At 46.7% G+C, this 13,385-nt stretch overlaps 1 protein-coding gene across 1 annotated transcript in view; it reads left to right on the forward strand.

Annotated features, from left to right (window-relative positions):
• The window catches only part of LOC116949425 (uncharacterized), a 42,254-nt gene that overhangs the window by 11,673 nt on the left and 17,196 nt on the right, over window positions 1-13,385 (forward strand). Inside the window, exons 3-4 of the mRNA XM_032966756.2 lie at window positions 6,879-7,126; window positions 7,643-7,772. Of these exons, the coding sequence (XP_032822647.2) occupies window positions 6,879-7,126; window positions 7,643-7,772 (378 nt within the window). The remainder of the gene's footprint in view (window positions 1-6,878; window positions 7,127-7,642; window positions 7,773-13,385) is intronic.

Below are 13,385 nucleotides of genomic sequence, written 5' to 3' on the forward strand. Positions count from 1 at the left end.
CAGATGTCAATAATAGATGACGAGACTAAAGTAGAAGCACAGCTCGTGTGCGGAATTATTCTACAAAGCCAGCGGCTGAAGAACATATTTACAAAACCATCCCGAAGAAATGCTATTTGCTCGACACGTCACGTATTTACATATTAGTTTGTGTCTATTCTGTGTACGTGTCAAAGTATGGCTGTTTTTTGTGCCACAATGAGTGTTTGCATCATGCAAGGGGTTGCCTGCGTGGCGTTGAGCGGTGGCGCATTGGTTAGCACGCTGTATTACGAACCCGGCCACCCCAATCCCATGGCTAACACAAGTGACGATTATTTGAACCGCTCCTCGGTCTTCCCTAGGTCGACTCAGCCTCAAATGAGTACCTTGTGCAATCTGTAAACATCGCCACTCGGGAGACAAAATCGGCTGGACGTCGTGCTGGCCAGCCCACCCCCTCGTGTGCCATGCTACCCGTCACAGGTGATACCTGTTAACAGCATTTGCCCCAAAAGTCTGTTTAGACTACACGGCGGAGCGTTGTCTTTGATGTGGGCTGTGCTGTGTATCCTGGAAGTCTGTGTTGGAATAGACGTCTCGAACGTACAAGCTTACCCATTGTGGTGGGTTGTCATAATTGACAGATTTTAATTATATATAATTATATATAGGGTTTTCCCCTTTTATCTGGCAACAAAACCGGTGTTAAGTTGTTAAAACACCAAACTGAAACTGTTTACAAGGAATCATGTCTGCATTAAGCACAATACTTGTGGCGTCCTCTGGTCTAACACCGTTTGAGACGAGGCTCAAAAGAAAGCTGTCTCTGGTGTGGACCAATCAGTTTAAAAGACAATGCCACATATATTATCAGAGTATGTTTTTTGTTTGCATGTTGACCACAAGTATTGTGGTTAATGCAGACATGATTCCTTGTAAAAGGTTTCAGTTTGGTGTTTTAACAACTTTACACCTATTATGTTGCCAGATAAAAGGGGAAAAAACTTATTCTCATATTTGAATTACTTTCCTTGAGGCAAACGGTCACCACCGTGTAAAGGCCTCTCCGTATAGGGCTCCCAGAGGCATGGCAGCAGCAGCAGACATTGACGTTGTACTGATGAATGCTAATAATAACGAAATTGGTCAACAGTTGTGTCTTTGTCTTACTACTGTTGGGATGGTCACATCTTTCTCTTCGATTTTCGTTCGTGGTTTCAAATGACAAAATGGCCACACACGCAGTTCTTTGCAGCTGGTGGTTTTGGATAAGGTTGAGCGCTTTTGTACACGCAGTGCTGCGCACCTCCGTGTGTTGTGAAGCCCGTAGCCATTCCATGGGCACTTTTTTTGGCATCTTGTGCTCAGCTTCATCCCAACTGCATCCTGCTGCACCCGTGGATATTGAGGCGTTGCCAAATGCTGCCCCCTAGTGATGGAAATCAAAATCTGAAAATCCACGGCAACGGTTATCAGAATCTTTATTTCGACTGCAGGAGGAATCCGATGAGCTATGAAGCTCTTTTTCACAGATGTCCAGTATGGGCGGGTCAGCAAGATAGATTGGCAGAAGGAAATGCTGCATGTATTGTGTTCTTGGTCCAGGGTTGCCACGTGTCGGTTTGACCCGGACAGTCTGCCAATTGGCATCTGCGTGGCAGGTATTGATTTGTATCGAGATCTGGTACTGGTATTCTGTTCTGCTTTATTGCAGAATGCTGCACAGCTTTGCTAGTACCTTGTGCTGACTGAGAAATGTGTTCGCGTTTGGTCTGGTGGAGAAGATGGAACTCCCCTACCCCGGCCTTTATTGCTACAACGCATATCAATGAGTCCCGACTCTTTTGAAATGTATACAGATTGTATACAGAATGTAAACCGAATGTGGATTGGAAACGTGGACATTTCGCAAACAAATTGGAGAAAAAGCTGAAACGTGTGCCAAGCAGCGTGGAGAGATGCACGGTTGGCGTTACACACCGAGGGACAGCAAGAGACGCACGTGGGTTAATAAACACGCGTCAGTTACAGACATCGTTCCAACTATAAGAATAGGTTTTATCCTTTCTGGCAATAAAACAGGTGTTAAGATGTTAAAACACCAAACTGAAACATTTTCAAGGAATCATGTCTGCATTCACCACATACTTGTGGTGAACATGCAAACAAAAACATGATCTTCGAATCTAGTATGATCTGACGATATCATGGGAGGTCCCATGATATCGTCAGAGGAGGTCCCATGATATCGTTACAACTGTTGAGACAAGTCAGCCTGGTCCCCTTTGTTCAGCTCGTTCTTGATCTGAGCCTCTTACCCAGTGACGTACTTCCTGCCCGGCCACTCTTCTCTCGTACACAAAATGCTCGATGCACAATCACATAACGCAATGTGCGTCAGGAGTGGAACATTGAAACTCACACCCACCCCCTGGCTCCCTGTTCTGGCCAACATTCTGCCACCAAATATCCACAGAGACTTGCAAACTGACCCGTTTTCTTGCCAACGACAACCGCACACACTCACCATCAACCAAGTCCCGATCCCCCTTCTGGGTTCATGCTGTCACCATCTTAGAATCTCACGCAGATCCTGAACAACGCTGGCGAACAGAGTGGAACAACAGGGACGTCCAGGATTAACGCCTCTTTCGAGACCCAAGCGTCGCATCTCCTGGCTTTGACATCCTCGAAGACACTGCTGGTGTAACCATCAACCGCAACAGAACATCAACAGGCCGATGCGCACATCTCCATCATGAATGGAAAATTTAAGTCACAAGCCAGAGTCGTGCGATTGTGGCCATTCAACTCAGACTATGGACGAGTGCCTTAAACCACCATGGTCTGCGCTCCTTCAACGGAGGAGGAATCACAAAGCCACAGGAACTCTTTCTGCCGAAGCACTCTCGTCCTGGCCAGCAGACCTCGATACAGGCATCTGGCTCCTGATCAAACATAGAGCCATCGCATGCACGATTACAATAACATCTAATTGTGAACGAGTCAACAAATTAAGATGTAGTGTAATATATATTTAGTAATGAGGCACAGTTCTTAAACATTTGTTGCTTAACAATGCTGGCAGTGACTCCTTTGCCCTTTGACCCTCTGCTTGGGAGAGGAAGCCGGCAAATGTGAAGCAGATGCAAGTTGCTCCCCACGCGTGTGAGGAGCAACAAGGCAGTCGGACGGATAATTACCCACTTATAGTAATTATTTTTGCAACGTGACGTAAGAATGTCGAGGCACGTCTTAAGTTACCGTCGGGGTTTGTTAGTGAGGGGAGTAAACGCCTGAGGAGGCTTGGCACGTAATAGTTTAGCATAATGCGTTCGCGAATGCCTTAAATATAATAACCCCGTGTGTCCCGTTATCGACGCAGGGAAAGCGACAAGTCCTCGTCCATAGATCGCAGCCATGGAGATGATGGTTTTGTTATGAGGTTACAACAAATATCCGATTCTGTCCATCTTTACACCTACCTGTTTATCTACCCATTCATCTGTGCGTACTTTAACGCAGCACATGAGTACGGTGGTGTTCTGTTGGGAGAGAAGGGCTATGGGGATGGAGGGCAGGGGAGTCGATCCTTGTGTGTTGGCGCTCTGCTTTGTGTGCGAACATCGGGAGGAGCAGCGTGGCGTGAGGTGATCGCCAGCGTCCACTCAGGGGTGTATTTGGCTCGCGACTTTTTCCATGGGCGTGCTTGATTTGTGTGTCTCAATGAACACAAGGGGAGCGCAGGACGCAGGAACAGCATCCACGCTGTGGATCGTTATGCATTGGGTGGCCGTGGAGGGGTTGTTAGCTGGGCCTGTACGTGAACCTTACAACAATAACACGAATTTTAAGTTGGTGCTGCATTGGCAGTAGTGCACAAGCATTAAAAGGATCTTGATTTGAAGCTTTCGTGACTGCAGGAATCCATACTCTTTGGTTCTTTCGGTAAAGTCACGTGGGTATAAAATAATATAATCCAGCAGTAGAACTGCTGGATTATATTTTTTCCGCCTGAGGACGACTGCTTGTGTTGCGATCGAAACGTCGTGATTTATTTTATTTTATACCTACGTGACTTTACCGAAAGAACCAAAGAGCATTAAAAGGATATCTACGGGCAAAATTGTGGGCAATGATATTGCTTAATAGCATACAAATAAAGCTGATGGTAGTAGTAAGAATGTTGAGATAGTGAAGGCCTCTGTGTTGTCAACAGAACCGTACCTCGACCTGTTGGCTATTAGGGGCAAGGTGCCATCCTCGCATCCGACTGAAGGAATCCGATGAGCTATGAAGCGCTTTTTCACAGATGCCCAGTCGCACCTGCTCCCCCAATAGTTAACCACGTGACACGGAGACCCGACACTGGACCCACGAGCAAGTTGGTCCAGCCACTGTGGGGGGAAGTAAATAGATCGATGTGAGCGAGCAGTGAAGTCCACCATGTCCCGCTGAGCTATAGGAGCAAGCGGTGTTGTTTAAGGCCGAGCCGCACTGCGATGAGAGTCGTGGGGGGAGGGGGGGTTAGCTCAGTTCATCATCTCTCGGGGACGCGAGAGGACCACTTCGTGTTAAGTCAACAGCAGTCCTCCTGTGAAATAAGCTGGCCTCCGACCATGAGATTGTGGAATTTACACGGCTGGTTCACGTTCACCAACGTAGACACGCGTCAGTTTAACACGTAGGCTTTCGCGACCAATATTATTCATAATAAAAGTTTTCGAGTTCCGTGGCCGGTCAAAATGCACAATTTGAGACCGACGTTTCGCTGGTAATTACATGTTGTGGATTTACTCTCCAACACACCGATGGGCTGAAGTAGTAACTACTTGGGGCGTTATGTTTACATGACAAACCTTACTGGCTGTGTTTGTTGGGTGGTGGAGGGCTACGACACATTTATACTGACGCGATCTAACCCAAAAACCTTTATTACGAGTAGACACGCGTGCTACCCCACGCTTGGTTGAGCAGAGAGAAACTTTCACTTTGCGAATACGAAAATGATTGCCTAATATGCATTGGTAGAATAAGTTCTTTATTAGTCACGCTTAAATATATCATCATCAGCCATAGTCAATCCACTGCTGGATGAAGGTTTTCCTGCGTCTTCCGATGGTCTGGTGGTGACACCAACCATCTCATGGATTGCTTTCATTGAACGACCTCAGCAGTGGGTCTCCCTCTTGAGCACATTCTTCTCTTCTCGTCTCATCAGTCTCACCCAAGGCCGTCTAAAGGTTTCAGCAGTCAATACAACAGGGTGGTGCAGTGGTAACACGTTTGCCTGCCAGCAAGAAGGACCTGGGTGTGATATCCTGTGTGGAGTGTGGTTGCTCTCCCCTTGTTCTACGTGGGCTTCCTACAGGTGCTTCAGATTCCTCCCGTGGCTACAACCACAGTGTCAATGCTGTTGGGCAAACGTCCCAATGCGGAGCCATCCTAAAAGCTAGTCTTCGGACTCGGTGTGGCTGTTCTGGGTAAATAAAATAGTATTTCATATTCTTTGGTTCTTTCGGTAAAGTCACGTAGATAGAAAAATAATACTAAAAAAGTGAATAAAAATATAATAAAAATAAAATAAAAATCATGAAAAACAAAAAACCACTAATGTAGACTGTAGCCTGGTTCTTAACCTCAGTAAGTATGCTGGCAGTCTATAATGTAGACTGTAGCCTGGTTTATAAGCTTGGGGAGGGTATTGGCAGTCTATAATGTAGACTGTAGCAATGGTTATTAAACTGTGAGCGTACTGGCAGTCTTCCATGCAGACTGTAGCCTGGTTCTTAACCTCAGTACGCTCACTCAGTTTAATAGCCATTGCTACAGTCTACATTATAGACTGCCACTAAACTCACTCAGATTAAGAACCAGGCTACAGTCTACATGAGTGGTTTTATGTTTTGTTTTATTTTATTTTGATATATTTTTTATTTTTTATTCACTTTATTTTTAGTATTATATTTCTATCTACGTAAATTTACCGAAATAACCAAATAATATGAATTGCTGCAGTCACGAAAGTTTTAAGTCAAAATAGTATTTGTTTATTGCTCGATCCACATGCTTACTGCCTTGCGAATTCGAGCGATGAGATGCTCTTACATTCCCTATTGCCGTACAAAAACCGGAGGAAGGGCCTTTTCTATTGATGCCCCCAGGGTCTGGAATGCTATTGCCAATAAACTGCAACTTGAATCACTACCTATGAGATCTTCACTCAAAACTGCTCGAGAGGAGTTGTACACCCCTAGCTGCCACTGCTATTCAGTGGCCTAAAATAAAATAAAATGTTTCGCTCCGAATGACCGCTGCAAAGTATTATCTGTATTTTGATTTCGTGTGCTGATCTTAAAGGTGCATTGGAAAATGTGATACTCCGACTGATGCTCCTGTTGTTGTGGAGCGACTCATGCAGCCAGCTATGGCTCTAGGATTTGGTGTTACATGTTATTTATGTATTTTTTGTTACATTGCATTTATGGCTTTATTTTGGTGATTTCGAAGAGTTTTTTGGTTTGGCCATGTTTTTGTTTGTTGAAGTACGGAGTTAGACTGATGGCCTTAATCTTAGTTGTCTTGTGGTTGTTGTTTTTGTTTAACTTGCATCCCACTGGGATTTTTGCACACAGCGTTGGTGTACGGTGCTATTTCAGGAATATTTTGATGTTTTTTCCTGGATTTTCTGTTTGCACAGTCACATAATCACTTAAAGATGTTTTCTTGTTCATGTTTTTGTTTTTTGTTTGTTGCGGTTGCACCCGATTCAAGAGCCAGATGGCTCACAGGGCTATACCAAATAAATGGAACTATGAAATGGAACTCTCGCCCTTGACTTCTCGTGATCGTCGTCATAGTGATTGTTGCTGTTGTGATCGTGTGGCCGTGGCCAGGGTGCACCCCATTCCCCATGCCTCCAGACCGTACGTGCTTGGGGCCACGGGGGCCTGGGCACCCCTCCGTGTCCGTCTCCCCCGAGCGGCCCTCTCAGGCGGGCAGGGACGCCCTGCGGCTGAGTTGGAGTCCCAGTCCGCACAGGCACAACCGCCTCAAGGGCTTCCAGGTGACGCTGCTTGGCCTCACAGGAGACATGGGGCGCTGGACCTGCTGGGAAGTGCTGCTCAGGAAGGTGCCTCCGGACGTACGTACTTCTCTCCACGCGCGATCACTCGCACGCACGCACGCGCGCGGTGCCACCGGTGTTTGTGCCACTTTGTGAGAAGTCGGAGGCCGTTGTCCTGTCGACAAAATGGAACTCTGCAACAGAAATGCGGATTTTTCACCGCTGGTGCCTGGGCCGCCAGGGGAAGGTGGACAGCGCCTCGTCCTCATTTGAGCACGGGGAACATTTCGATGCTTTGATGATCTTGATTATTTCATAATGAACACAGCTGCATTACTCCTCGCCGGGTCTCTACCACTCCTCACCGAGTCTTCAAGAAGGTCCTGCTTGTTGGGGCTTATGGGCCGCCGATTTCTTTTTAACTCGGAATGTGCTGGGCTACAAGGTGTCCGCTGATCATGCAAGCGGTTAGCTGACTTATCACGTCATCTTACAATGGGGAAATGATACGAGCTTACTGGCACAGGCCTGAGGCAATGAATTAGACGGGTAGCCCTGTGATGTAATGGCCCCTGGTATTGCGTTGGTGCACAGACCCAGTTCCTGCTCACCTCACACGACCTGCGGCTGGGGGTGAACTACAGCATCACCATCCAGACGCTCCCCCCTGCTGGCGTCGACTGCCCACAGAACAGCCACACGATGCTCCACTACCACACCCGCAGTGAGTGAGCAGCACCCTAACACCACGCTCCACCACCACACTCACAGTGAGTGAGCAGCACCCTAACACCACGCTCCACTACCACACCCGCAGTGAGTGAGCAGCACCCCAACACCACGCTCCACCACCACACCCACAGTGAGTGAGCAGCACCCCAACACCACGCTCCACCACCACACCCACAGTGAGTGAGCAGCACCCCAACACCACGCTCCACCACCACACTCGCAGTGAGTGAGCAGCACCCTAACACCACGCTCCACCACCACACCCACAGTGAGTGAGCAGCACCCCAACACCACGCTCCACCACCACACCCACAGTGAGTGAGCAGCACCCCAACACCACGCTCCACCACCACACCCACAGTGAGTGAGCAGCACCCCAACACCACGCTCCACCACCACACTCACAGTGAGTGAGCAGCACCCCAGCACCACGCTCCACCACCACACCCGCAGTGAGTTAGCAGCACCCCAGCACCACGCTCCACCACCACACTCGCAGTGAGTGAGCAGCACCCTAACACTACGCACTCTCTCTGGGTCAAGTCTCAGTTGAGGTGCTAGATTCACGTTTTGGTGAAACGGCCAAAGTGCTACCGCGTGGTTTCCGCGGTTGTTCTGCTGCGTATGTCTCCGATGGGTTTCCACGTTGTGCCGCGTATTGTTCGACATCTGATATGTGGTTTGGAGTCAGTGGTTGAATTCCACATTCCTATTTTGGAAACAAGTCTCTCAATAATAATTAAATTTTCTTTCATGCGCATTACATCCTAGGATCTCAAATGCCCAATGCATGGAAAGCAGGAAACAAAAACAGAACCAGGGGACAACCGACCAAACAAAAGACAGGAGGCCGCTTTAAAGCGATGGATTTTCAAAGCAGACTTAAGTATAGCTACCGATTCCCTGATTTCAAGTGGCGAGGCGTTCCATAGCATGGGTGCCACGCTAACAAAAGCCCAATCGCCAAAAGAGCTAAACCTAGACCTGGGAGTGCTGAGCAGTTGGAGATCAGAAGATCTTAAGGACCTTGATGGAATATTTAAATGTATTGATTCCTGCAAGTAATGTGGGGTGAGCCTTTTTAAAGCCTTATAGGTTAACAGCATCATCTTAAAATCCACTCGGAAATTCGTCTGGTAGCCAATGAGGAGATAAGAGGGCTGGTGAAATGTGCTCTCTGAATGCTGTACGTGGTGTAAGCACTCTAGCAGCTGCATTCTGAACAAGCTGGAGTCTGCCCACTACTTTGCTCGGTATCCCAACCAGTGAGGCGTTGCAGTAGTCGAGTCGGGACGACACAAAAGCATGGACCAGTCTCTCCAAGTCAGCAGGTGACAGGAAGCAATGCATTCTGGCGATATTTCTTAGGTGGAAAAATGACATTTTAAGCACCTTAGATATATGTGCCTCAAAGGATAATGACTGGTCAAACTGAACACCAAGGTTTCTGACCTCCCGTGTGGACATCGTGACCATTAATCAACAAACGGGGCAAACCAATTTTTGAAAGATGCAGAGGGGAGCCGATAAATATGGCTTCGGTCTTGTCGCCATTTAGTAGCCATGAGTTCACTCCTCTTAGTGATGCAGATAGTGCAGAAGACGCTGTTGCTTACTCTGGTCCTCACCGGATATAAATTTGAGTATCATCTGAATAGCAATGGCAAGATAAGCCAAGATGTTGGAACAGAATACCCAATGGTGCCATGTAGATGCTAAAAAGTGATGGGCCAAGCACAGATCTCTGCGGAACACCACAGAGAAGCGGTCTAATTGGTGACCTAAAGCCATCCTTTGTGACGTAGTACCTACGATTGTTTAAGTAAGAGTAGAACCACAACAACGCTATGTCAGCTTTCCCCATTGCAACTTTCAGTCGCTCAAGGAGATCCCCGTGGTCAATAACGCTGACAAAGCCTTTATCTGCTGATAAAAGCAAATAATTGACAACCCTTACCAGAGCAGTTTCGGTGCTATGCGCACATCTGAACCCTGATTGAAAGTGGTCAACTACATCGTTTGAGGCCAGGTGCTGATGTAAACGAGTGACCAAAGTTCGTTCCAGAATTTTAGAAAAAATACGAAAAATTGGATATTGGATCCAACATTTTCTGGAAGTTCGGGATCAAGACCCCAGCCATCTTAAAAATGTCAGATACTGTGCTGATTTTGAAGTACATGTTAATAAGACTGAGGCATAAACGGCCTCAGTACAACAGAATTGGTCCGTAGCAGCCTTGAAGGGAAGGGATCCAGTGGATAGCTGGTAGGTCGAGAAACAGCAAATAAAGAGATGAATTCCAGAGTTTAAATTGCAGGAAACTCGGGAAACAATGTGCCCTCGATCTGAGTTGGAGGCAAGTAGGAAAGAGAGGGAACAGAGGGAAGAGACATTAATATGGACTGGTTGTGGAATTTTTATTGTGAAAAAACTGTTGAATTTTAGTACAGAAATTAGCAGAGGAGTGGGAAATTACATTTAGTTCCTTATTCAAAAGTTGGCTGATACAGGAAAACAAGGCCCGAGGATTTTTTTAATCACTATTTTCAATGCGACCAGTAATGTATGAGGATTTAGCCAAGGCAATGTTGTTAGGAAAAGTACGAAGTTCTTTAAATATTTGATGATAAATAGTGAGGCTGAACGAGTACACCCCTGGGAGGAACTCAGAGTACTCTGAAAGGAATGTGGAAATTAACCTTGGTGGGTGATAGAGCAATAATAACAATGCCAGTTGGGTACAAGTTGGCCTCTGATCTAACGCGAGGTGCTCAAATGACTGAAAAGTTGGCAGTTGGACAGGTTTTACAAATGCAGAATTTGCATGGAATGAAGCCAGGCCACCCCCCACCCCTACCTGATGAACGTGGATTCTCACAATCAGAGAAACCAGATGGAGTGGCCTCGTTCAGTGAAAAATAGTCAAGGTCTCAGTCAGACATAGGAAGTCAAGACAGTGGCCTGTGATAAGTTTGTTTACCGCAAACGCCTTTCTTGTGATGGAACGGGCATTAAGTAATGCTAAATGAGTACAACCAGTTATGGGGCCCTTTAACGGTGATCCTTGGGCAAGCCCCAATGGGCAATGAACGGAAGAGGCACCAATGGAAATGGTGGGGCTATGACAAAACAGATCTGATGTTATGACCTGATTTTCGAGTGAACTGATTATTTTGCTACGACCATCTCCATGATGAACATAGGGTGATCGCCTGAGAATACCCAGGGAATAACAGAGTCGGGAAAACTGTGCATCACGTGATCGAAAAACAGAGCGCAAACTCTATAATACATTTATAGGGCACACAGCCATCGTAATGTCAGACTGCTATCATCATATACATCAATTTACTAGTGATGTTTGTAAATCAACGAGATATAAATGAGCAGAGGCAATGGGAAATCCAAAAGATGGAGGGCCACAGCCATGCAAAACAATGCCGGGGAGGGTCACACACAGCATGAAGTGGACAACCGACGCAGATAGGCAATGTTGTCTTCCTACAAAGCGGTACTCATTTTACTAACCCTGGATCAATGCCACTGCCCGGTCAGCCACCCGACCAGGAATCGAACTTCACAACAACGCAAGTTAGGAGTCGACACCTCTGCCAGCAGCACCCTTCGCTGTTTGTTGTCATAATTGCAATGCCACAAACTATTGTGGAATTGTATTTCGTCAGGACGTGGTGGAGGACCTGTAGTCCAGGGCATTGGAGGCAGGGTTGGTGGTTCACGCAAAGGGAATCACCTATCTGCAGGGCTAATCGATGGGCAGTGGATGGCAAACAACAAGCAGTTGAAGGACTTTTACTGCACGAATGTTTGGATGTTTTTTTGCCTTTTGTCCGGAGAGTCCTCCGACATGCAAATAATATCCTCATTAATCAAGCATTTTCCAAACATCCCAAACAGAACCCTACTGAGCCAGTCTTGAGACTCGGTGAAGCGTTCCTAAACTAACACAATGGCATTATTACAAAAATAATCCCTCTCTCTCTCTCTCCATGAGCCGTGTGTCCTTTCTCAAAGACGCCGGTGATCGTGGTCTTCTTTCCATTCAGCTCTGTTCCACACCTCCGATTAGCACGGTTGGCTAGATACAGTGAAAAAGAAGTTAAACATGTGTACATATGTATTCAACAAATTGGCATCGGATACTCCTCCCAGTTGCATCCAATTATTCAAATTGCTTATGTAACTTAATTTGCTGTCTGCCCGAACTTCTTGTATCTGTCACTTTCCCAGTCAAAACACATTTATATTCAGCCTCTCGTTTTCTCATTACACATCCAATAAATCATAAATAAAGTAATGCTACATTGCAGCTGCAATGTGTGTTCCAAGAATATAAACAGCGTATTATTATATACGTTTTGTTTGCAGTCAAAGTAACCCATTTACAGTTGTAGTTCGTTATTTAATAATTGTTTTTCATTTTCTCGTTTTGTGCTTAACCGCGTGTAGGGTTAATATGCACGCGCAGTGACACCACATACCTGTCGTACTGCTCCTTGGTTCGTGACTGGAGGAAGCAGCTGCAGCTTTGACATTTAGCGTTTGACATTCAACACCTGGGTGCAAAGCCACGACGAGATCCTATTTCACATCCTCATGTTATATTCCAAAAAACTGAACTTGATAAAAAGAAAAACATCAACATAGCCGTGTCCACCCGATGAAGACAGGTTTTCAGCCAATGGACACTGCCAGCCAGGACCAGGGGTGGAAAATACCAATTTTTTTCAGATCCGAATTTGAGGTTTAAGGTTCAAATCTTAATAAACCTTATTAAACCTAATAAACCTCCTGGTACTAGTCCTCCTCCGACGAGTCCATGTCGTCGCCCTCGGACAGAGAACTGCATTCGGAGAACGCCGCATAGTTGCTCTTGAGGTAGACCAACTTCTCCACCGAACTGGGCGCCAAGCTGTTCCTGAGCTTGCTGTGTATGAAGCCCATAGTTGAGAAGTTGTGCTCCGAGGCTGCAGAGGATGACGCCATCGTGAACAGCTTGACGCCGATCTTCTGATAATCGGGCCAGGTCATGCCGTCAGACTGCCAATACTGCAAAGGTGTCTTACGTCCCTTGAGCAACATAATGAATCTAAAGCTGCCGGCATCCTTCTCCTGCTGCGCCGAAATGACGTACTCGGTGAACTGCATAAAGAGCGTCTCTCGCCTCTCATCATCAACTGCCATCTCATCGTCGATCGGTATCTCCAGTAAGATGTTATCCAGCTCTTTTCGATGAGCCGGGCTCAAGCCCTCTCCAATGAAGTGAGGATCTAACAGATACGCCAGTCCATGGGCTTTTCCGTACATCAACTGAAAGCGGCTTTCTGCCAACTTGATCAGGTAGTTGATCTCTTTAGTGCTCGCATGACCGTCTTCGTGCAGTTTGGCAAACTCAGCAGGGAGGGCGTGAAAATCCGGCAAGACTTCAGAGACTGGTACGGAATCGGATTGATATTTGACAATCAACGCATCGATGGGCGGGAGAATGGCAAGGGACTTCTGCAACAGAGAGACGAAGTTGTCGCTCGTAATGACGGTCTTGATTGGCATGCGCTCGGATTTCTGAGCTGCTGTCCCCTTGATGAA

This window comes from Petromyzon marinus, chromosome 36, assembly GCF_048934315.1.
Source record: "Petromyzon marinus isolate PM22_M1 ecotype Great Lakes invasive population chromosome 36, UKy_Petmar_22M1.pri1.0, whole genome shotgun sequence".
NCBI lineage: Eukaryota > Metazoa > Chordata > Hyperoartia > Petromyzontiformes > Petromyzontidae > Petromyzon > Petromyzon marinus.